This window comes from Babylonia areolata, chromosome 2 (genome assembly GCF_041734735.1).
Source record: "Babylonia areolata isolate BAREFJ2019XMU chromosome 2, ASM4173473v1, whole genome shotgun sequence".
NCBI lineage: Eukaryota > Metazoa > Mollusca > Gastropoda > Neogastropoda > Buccinidae > Babylonia > Babylonia areolata.
In genome coordinates this window covers 57,538,232-57,548,231 of record NC_134877.1, presented here as the reverse complement: position 1 = coordinate 57,548,231, position 10,000 = coordinate 57,538,232, and the positions used below count along the sequence as shown (strand labels likewise).

The following is a 10,000-nucleotide window of genomic DNA, read 5'->3' as shown; positions in this document are numbered from 1 at the left end:
CGTTTTATATCCGTCATGTTGTTGCTGTATGCCAACATTATTTAATTGCTTTTATTCTTCATTTAGAAACAAACTACTCAGTGAATAATGCATTTTCTAAGATTTCTTCTCTTTATTTTTTTTTAATATCTAAAATTTTAAAAAGAATTTTTCACAATGTTCCTTCAATGTTCTCTCTACAGCTTCCCGGAAATATTGATAAAAATTAATGTGCTGTTCCAAATTTTTACACACAGAAGCATCCCATACATCTTGATTACATAATTAACGTTAAACAAATATTTTATTCAAGTTTGATTGAGTAAGAAAGTATCCAGTAGGGAAACTAATCCATAACATATCTAGCCAGCAATGCATTTATGTTTGCCCATTTACCCATTTATTTTAGTTAAAAGTATTGTAAACAATCTTAACTTATTCCGCTGGTATCTTCTTTGCTTCCTTTGATATTACCATTTTCTTTATTTCTTTATCTTCCTTACCTTCTTTATATTTTCTTTTGTGTTTCGTTGTGTTTTTCCTCTTTATTTTTTTGTTGTTGTTTTTGTTTCTTTGTTACTTTCATTCGTTCTGCACTTTCAATCGTGTGGTTTTTTTCAATCCTTTCTTTCTTTTTCCTCTCTGTTCAAAGATTTCTTGTCTGCATGTGTGTGCCTGCAGGAAAGAGCGTTCGGGAAGAAATAGAAACTAATACGGGGATAAGAATTCCTGCAGGATGTGCAACAATTGTATAAATAACAGCTGTGGATTGTATCAGTGGCCTCGGTCTGTCTCCAAAAGACAAAGAGATGTCTGATTTGTTCACACCGTGGGTGTTGAGCAGGGCCTATGGTGGCTGAGAATATTGCGTTAAAAACAAACAAGTGGTGACTGACCATATAACGTTATAGTGTGGTGACTGACCATATAGCGTTATAAACAGTGTTGTTACTGACCATATAGCGTTATAAACAGTGTGGTGGCTGACCATATAACGTTATAAACAGTGTGGTGGCTGACCATATAACGTTATAAACAGTGTGGTGGCTGACCATATAACGTTATAAACAGTGTGGTGGCTGACCATATAGCGTTATAAACAGTGTGGTGACTGACCATATAACGTTATAAACAGTGTTGTTACTGACCACATAGCGTTATAAACAGTGTTGTTACTGACCACATAGCGTTATAAACAGTGTGGTGGCTGACCATATAACGTTATAAACAGTTTGGTGGCTGACCCTATAACGTTATAAACAGTGTGGTTACTGACCATATAGCGTTATAAACAGTGTGGTGACTGACAATATAGCGTTATAGACAGTGTGGTGGGTGACCATATAACGTTATAAACAGTGTTGTTACTGACCACATAGCGTTATAAACAGTGTGGTTACTGACCACATAGCGTTATAGACAGTGTGGTGGGTGACCATATAACGTTATAAACAATGTGGTGGCTGACCATATAGCGTTATAAACAGTGTGTGGTGGCTTACCATATAACGTTATAAACAGTGTTGTTACTGACCATATAGCGTTATAAACAGTGTTGTTACTGACCACATAGCGTTATAGACAGTGTGGGGGCTGACCCTATAACGTATAAACAGTGTGGTGGCTGACCATATAGCGTTATAAACAGTGTGGTTACTGACCATTATAACGTTATAAACAGTGTTGTTACTGACCACATAGCGTTATAAACAGTGTGGTTACTGACCACATAGCGTTATAGACAGTGTGGTGGGTGACCATATAACGTTATAAACAATGTGGTGGCTGACCATATAGCGTTATAAACAGTGTGGTGACTGACCATATAGCGTTATAAACAGTGTTGTTACTGACCACATAGCGTTATAGACAGTGTGGGGGCTGACCCTATAACGTTATAAACAGTGTGGTGGCTGACCATATAGCGTTATAAACAGTGTGGTGGGTGACCATATAACGTTATAAACAGTGTTGTTACTGACCACATAGCGTTATAAACAGTGTGGTTACTGACCATATAGCGTTATAGACAGTGTGGTGGGTGACCATATAACGTTATAAACAGTGTTGTTACTGACCATATAGCGTTATAAACAGTGTTGTTACTGACCACATAGCGTTATAGACAGTGTGGGGGCTGACCCTATAACGTATAAACAGTGTGGTGGCTGACCATATAGCGTTATAAACAGTGTGGTTACTGACCATTATAACGTTATAAACAATGTGGTGGATGACCATATAACGTTATAAACAGTGTGGTGGATGACCATATAGCGTTATAAACAGTGTGGTGGATGACCATATAACGTTATAAACAGTGTGGTGGCTGACCATATAACGTTATAAACAGTGTGTGGTGGATGACCATATAGCGTTATAAACAGTGTGGTGGCTGACCATATAGCGTTATAAACAGTGTGGTGACTGACCATATAGCGTTATAAACAGTGTTGTTACTGACCATATAGCGTTATAAACAGTGTAGTTACTGACCATATAGCGTTATAAACAGTGTGGTGGCTGACCATATAACGTTATAAACAGTATGGTGGCTAACCATATAACGTTATAAACAGTGTGGTGGCTGGCCATATAACGTTATAAACAGTGTGGTTACTGACCACATAGCGTTATAAACAGTGTGGTGGGTGACCATAAAACGTTATAAACAGTGTGGTGGGTGACCATATAGCGTTATAAACAGTGTGGTGACTGACCATATAGCGTTATAAACAGTGTGGTGACTGACCATATAACGTTATAAACAGTGTGGTGGCTGACCATATAACGTTATAAACAGTGTTGTTACTGACCATATAGCGTTATAAACAGTGTGGTGGCTGACCATATAACGTTATAAACAGTGTGGTGACTGACCATATAGCGTTATAAACAGTGTGGTGCATGACCCTATAGCGTTATAAACAGTGTGGTGGGTGACCATATAGCGTTATAAACAGTGTGGTGGCTGACCATATAGCGTTATAAACAGTGTGGTGGATGACCATATAGAGTTATAAACAGTGTGGTGGATGACCCTATAGCGTTATAAACAGTGTGGTGGATGGCCATATAACGTTATAAACAGTGTGGTGGATGACCCTATAACGTTATAAACAGTGTGGTGGATGACCCTATAGCGTTATAAACAGTGTGATGGCTGGCCATATAACGTTATAAACAGTGTGGTGGCTGACAATATAACGTTATAAACAAAGTTATGCTTGACCATATAACGTTTTTAACAAAGTGGTGGCTGTCCAAAAAGTGCAAAGAGTAAATAAGAGTGGTGGCTAAGCTTGTAGCGTTATAAACAAAGTTAATGCTGGCAACATAGCATTATAAACAATCAAGAATATTGGCTAAGCATATAGTGTTATAAACAAAAGTTATGGCTGACCATAGCGTAAAGAACAAACAAGAGTCGTGGCTAAGCATAAAGCGTCATAAACAAACATGTGTTTGCCGAGCATATTGCGTTGTGAGCCGTAAAGAAAGTAAAGAAACAAGTGTGGTTGAGCACATAGCGTGATAAACGAACAAGTGTGGAGGGAATCTACACGACTCTACTCCTATTCCCTTTCGTCAGTCTACACCTCCACCAACATGACTCTACCCCTCTACGAATCTGTGTGGAGTGATGGCCTAGAGGTAATGCGCCCGCCTAGGAAGGGAAAGAATCTGAGCGCGATGGTTCGTATTACGGCACAGTCGCCAGTATTTTCTCCCCCTCCACTAGACCTTGAGTGGTGGTCTGGACGCTAGTCATCCGGATGAGACGATAAACCGATGTCCCTTGTGCAGCATGAACTTAGCGCACGTAAAAGAACCCACGGCAACCAAAGGGTTATCCCTGGCAAAATTCTGAAGAAAAATCCACTTCGACAGGAAAACAAAACAAAAAACAAACAAGCAAAAAACCTGCATGCAGGGGGGGGGGGGGGGGGGGGGCACTCTCAGTGTAGCGACACGCTCTCCTTGGGGTGAGCAGCCCGAATTTTACACAGAGAAATCTGCTGTGACAAAAATTAGTAATACAATACAATACAATACAATACCCCTATCCCGATTGTCAATCGACACCTCCACCAATTACCAAGACTCCAGCACTGAAACACTTCAATCTTAAGAGTTTTGGAAGTAGGTCGTTAAACTCGACTCTTACCTATGTGGAGGAATCTAGCTTTATTATAAAAAACAAAATTAAAAAATCAAATAAAAAAATCGGTGAAAGTAGAGTTTTGAAAACAAATGTCGTATGGAATTTAAGACTTACTATTATGAAAGGACCGCGAGATTATGGATTTATAGGGCAAGGGAAAAGAGAGAGGGGGTGGGTAAGGGGGTGGGTCATGGACAGGTGTCGGTGTATTATTTCACACTGTCGAAGGAGAAACTGGGGAATAGTACAGCGATTTTAAAAACTAAATATGTGGGAAACATTGATTCCATTTACTTGTGATAGAATAGAATGATAAGTTATTTTTCTGATGACCTACTTTTTTTTTTTTTAAAGATGATATTTTTGCTTGGTATTGCGTGTTGTGTTTTGTATCAAGACACAGAACGCCATAATCACCACTGTGCGTCTTCCTTCATCAACGTTTTTGTCACTGAGGTGACGGTAACGATACTGACTGATAGTTATCATCGTTGTCGTCGACGTGTGTGTGTGTGTGTGTGTGTGTGTGTGTGTGTGTGTGTGTGTGTGTTGGGGGAGGGGTGCTGGGGGGGGGGAGTTGTAGGAGAAGGGAAGTGCATAGTATGACTTAAACTTTTTGCTTTGCTTGTAGGGGTTGGGGTGTTGGGGGTTGGGGGAGGAGGGGGGGGATAATGACTTTTGTGATGACTGAAGATCTCTGCGATGTTTTCATGTCTGCTTGGAACGTTTTCTGTGCAGTGGATAGCTAAATCGATATGTTGGATGAAGTGATAAAGAAGTATTCAGAACGGTCATTTAGAGGTTTTTGTCATATTCTTGTTTAGAGCATGCGCGCAGAAGGTGTGTGTGTGTGTGTGTGTGTGTGTGTGTGTGTGTGTGTGTGTGTGTGTGTGTGTGTGTGAGTTTGGGTGCGTCTGTGTGTAGGATCAAGACAGACATTGGCTGAAAGATGAATATAGATGCATATGCTTTCACTCCTTTCTGTGTGTAGTTTAAACACAGATACAGACACGCACACATATATACACACAATACCCATATACACACTCACATACACCACGCAGCCTACACACACACACGCACGCACGCACACACACACACACACACACACGCACGCACGCACGCACACACACACACACACACACACACACACACACAGACTCAAACGCCTAGGCATGAGCACTGAACAACACTGGCAACAAAAACCTCCGATGTATCAAAAAAAATCCTTTGACACGTTATACAGCTTATCAAATTTTCTTATTCATTAGAGAACACACACACACACACACACACACACACACACACACACACACACACACACACACACACACACACACACACACACACACACACACACACACACACACACACACACACACACACACACACACTCACAAGCATGACCTGATTAAAAAGAAAATCAAAATTGCGAAAGAACATTCATGAACTTTGCCAGAGACAACACCCCCCCGCCCACCCTATTCCTGTCCCTCGCCCCTTTTTATGATCAGTACAGCAACACGTTTGCTCTCCGACAAAACATATACAGATCAATCCCGACCTTTATTGAAGCTTATTTCATGAGCCAGCGATACAATTTCATCCTCCTCAGACCATTGCGCCATAAGCAGAGAACAGCACAAAGACAATTCTGCTGAATTGCTTCTTCTTCCCCTAAATGCACCAATATAATCAAAGCAAAACGAAGGCTTCGCTAGAAGTAATCACAAAACTGCATTCAAGATGAATAAATAAACAAATCGATGAATAAATAGATAAATAAATAAATAAAAGAGGAAATGCAAAATAAAGAAATAAGCAAACATATAGGAAGTAAATAAAAACATCAATAAATTCTCATTCATAAATGCACGAATAAAAATGAGGTATTTGAACTGATTTAAAAAAAAAAATTGACAGGCAGTCGGGTGGGCAAACGGACAGTCGGGAAAAAAAAACAGGACAGAAAAACAAAACAAAATCAAACAGGAAGGAAGGGAACACAGAAAGAAGAGAGTGGGCAGATCAGAAAAGATATAAATGAAATGAATCGAAAATAGAACGGAAATGTACAGACAGGGACAGAATGGGAAAGAGAAGAAGAGAAAGGAAGGAAGGAAGGAAGGAAAGAAAAAAAGAAGAAGAGAAAAACGATAGCAAAGACAACCCTTCTGTGTAAACAACCAGTTTCATTATCTCTTATCATTTCCAGTTGGAAATTGTCTGGTCCACAGCCTAAACATAGCGAAGACAACCCTTTTGTGTAAACAACCAGTTTCATTATCTCTTATCATTTCCAGTTGGAAGTTGTCTGGTCCACAGCCTAAACGTGGATGTGTTGCATTTTATAGTAGCAGTAGTAGTAGTAGAAGCAGTAGTAGTAGTAGTACTTGCAGCAGCAGCAGCAGAAGTAGTAGCAGTAGTAGTAGTAGTAGATGGTTATGCTGTGATGTGTTGCATTTTACTTCAGTGGGCCTAATCTCTTTTTGCGGCATAATTTTTGTGTGTGAAATGAATGCTTCTACTCCCGAGAAAGCGTGTCGCCATGGTCGGATGCCTCTCATAGCGTTCTCTTTTTTTCTATTTACAATCGTTCACCTGCTATGCATTTTTTTCCTTGAGAAGTTTTGCGCAAGAACAATGCATTTCTTGCCAAGGATCCTTCTACACGTGTCCCCAGTAAACTTGTCATTATTATTATCATTATTATTATTATGAATCGACTCTAACCAGGTAGGCAGCCTGTTGTGCAAATGATCCCGCTTTTGTAAAGCGCTTAGAGCTTGGTCTCCGACCGAAGATAGGCGGTATATAAATATCATATCATATCATTCATTGACGGGCGCAATAGCCGAGTGGTTAAAGCGTTGGACTGTCAATCTGAGGGTCCCGGGTTCGAATCACGGTGACGGTGCCTGGTGGGTAAAGGGTGGAGATTTTTACGATCTCCCAGGTCAACATATGTGCAGACCTGCTAGTGCCTGAACCCCCTTCGTGTGTATGCGCAAGCAGAAGATCAAATACGCACGTTAAAGATCCTGTAATCCATGTCAGCGTTCGGTGGGTTATGGAAACAAGAACATACCCAGCATGCACCCCCCCGAAAACGGAGTATGGCTGCCTACATGGCGGGGTAAAAACGGTCATACACGTAAAAGCCCACTCGTGTGCATACGAGTGAACGCAGAAGAAGAAGAAGAAGAAGATATCATTCATTCATTCATTCAAATGGGACCCGTGTTTCTTGCCTCATCCCGAAGACCACAACCGTGACCATCACTGAGGATAAAATGGTTGGGAGGCGAGGGTTTGGTTGGTGGAGGAAAATCCCGAACCGAGCGGGATCTGAACGATGGAGTGGGTTACCCTGGTTTCTTATCCACCGGGCCACCTCTCTTCTATGATGCACGATTCTCGTCATAAAGTTAGCACTCATGGATTTCCTCTGGGCTTCGTGACTACGCGACTCAAATATTGTTCCAGACCAAGGTAAACAGGGCAGGAATCGTTGATTCGTACTTTACCCGGAAGCATGTATTGATTGTGTGTGTGTGTGTGTGTGTGTGTGTGTGTTCATTCATCTACTTATTTTTCTACCGATGCATATCTTTTCTTTTCAATCAGTTAATGGTTTGTTGTCCTGTTACTGACTTTTGACTTTCAGGGGATAATTTAATGGTCCGCATGACCTTCTTTTAACGGTCAGCAATTGACTCTTTCTTAGTTTGTACCATTCTCCTTAAACAATCATGCATTTCCAACTTCAGCCAGTGTTAGTCGGCATGAATAAACATAAAAACTAGAACAAGAACAAGAACATCAACAACAAAATTATAGTACAGTAGTATGACGATGGGGATGAAACGAACAACCAGTTGCAGTAATTGAAGAAAAACAACAACCAGAAACGTACGCTTACAAACTTAACAATGGCCATTGAAAAGAAACCAAATCACACACACACACGCGCGCGCGCGCATATACACACACACTCATTCACACATACACGCGCGCACCAACCCACTCACTTTTAAGGGTAATAAAAAAAAATATACACATATTGTTCACACACAAGTGGATTAACACAGTACGGAAAGAAACTTCAATACAGTGCGCAGTTGGTTTATTCCTTTATGAGAACAGACAGCAAAATATCCGCAAAAGAATAAACAGAAGAAAAGGTAAAAAAGAAATATTCATTGCTCTTCCACTCCTCTTGAGTCTCGAAAAACTCGTTTCTTAGATCACGTTCTTCTCACATTGATTACTCCTAATGTTGTCAGACAAAAATACATGAAAGATCACGAGGTTTGGTACTCAACACTTGAAACGTCGCTTTGCAAAGAAAATAAAATGCACAAATAGAACACACACACACACACACACACACACACACACACACACACACGCACGCACGCACGCACGCGCACACACACGCGCGCGCATGCACGCACAGACAGGCCAAGAGAGAGAGACACACACAGAGAGAGAGAGAGAGAGAACTGATAAGTGATTACTCAAATACTGGAACGCATCGCTAAAACAGCCTTAAGGGGAATAATCCTTAACGAAGCGCAGTCATGTCTACACAGGAATACACGCGTGTTGAGTCACGTGGTCAGGGATGACACTATCCGGCTCCCGCTGACGTCAAGACAGTGTCATTGCAGTGGGTGACGTCATACGTCAGTAGCCAATGTTGCCCATAACTGCAAAACACACAGCAAAGAACAAAACAAAAAGGAGATGAGTAAATAAAATCAATGAATGTCAGTGCAGAAGAAACCGCACAAGCTGCATTGATAAGCAGAATACCGTGATGTACGCGCCCGCCCGTGTGTGTGTGTGTGTGTGTGTGTGTGTGTGTGTGTGTGTGTGTGAGAGAGAGAGAGAGAGAGAGAGTGTGTGTGTGCGTGCGTGCGTGGGTGTGGAGGGTGGTAGAGGAGACGACAGCTTGACCTAAGTTCCCCCTCCTCTCCTTCCCTGTTTCAAAGTTCTTTCATTTGTATTTGTATTTCTTTTTATCACAACAAATTTCTCTGTGTGAAATTCGGGCTGCTCTCCACATGGAGAGCGCGTCGCTACACAACAGCGCCACCCATTTTTTTTGCATTTTTTCCTGCTTGCAGTTGTTCATTTGTTTTTCCTATCGATGTGGGTTTTTCTACAGAATTTTGCCAGGAACAACCCTTTTGTTGCCGTGGGTTCGTTAACGTGCGCTAAATGCATACTGCACACGGGACCTCGGTTTATCGTCTCATCCGAATGACTAGCGTCCAGACCACCACTCAAGGTCTAGTGGAGGGGGAGAAAATATCGGCGGCTGAGCCGTGAATCGAACCAGCGTGCTCAGATTCTCTCGCTTCCTAGGCGGACGCATTACCTCTAGGCCATCACTCCACTTATATAAGTGGTGTTGTATTCAATCTAGATACATTGAATAACCCCCGTCCACTTACCATTCCTTCCCTGATCAGATTCTATACAGTGATGATAGTGGATGGTGATGATGATGAAGTGGAGGAGGAGGAGGAGGAAGTTAGGAAGAGGAGCAACAGAAGAAGAAGGACAAGGAGGAGAAGAAGGAAAAGAAGAAGAAGAAGAAGACAACCCTGGGGTAAAAATTAGATAGGGGGGAGGGGAAAGGGTGGTATCCTTAGGTCCTTGCACCGAACGTGCAGTGATCTGGATACATGTATAGTCCGTTCCCTCCGTAGAGCGGACATCATATTTCGATCGCAGTAATTGTCTGCCCTAAACAGCTATGAATATGAATGACAGCCCGAGGCGCCCTGACCTCTGTAGAACTCTCAGTACAACACTTTATGGACAGTGCTGGCCGGGTAGATACCG

The 10,000-nt window shown here is 41.6% G+C and overlaps 1 protein-coding gene across 1 annotated transcript in view; it reads right to left on the bottom strand.

Annotated features, from left to right (window-relative positions):
- Nucleotides 1-5,708: 5,708 nt before the first annotated feature.
- The window catches only part of LOC143279523 (uncharacterized), an 89,809-nt gene continuing 85,517 nt past the window's right edge, over nt 5,709-10,000 (bottom strand). Inside the window, exon 5 of the mRNA XM_076583585.1 lies at nt 5,709-8,856. Within this exon, the coding sequence (XP_076439700.1) occupies nt 8,834-8,856 (23 nt within the window). The 3' untranslated portion in view covers nt 5,709-8,833. The remainder of the gene's footprint in view (nt 8,857-10,000) is intronic.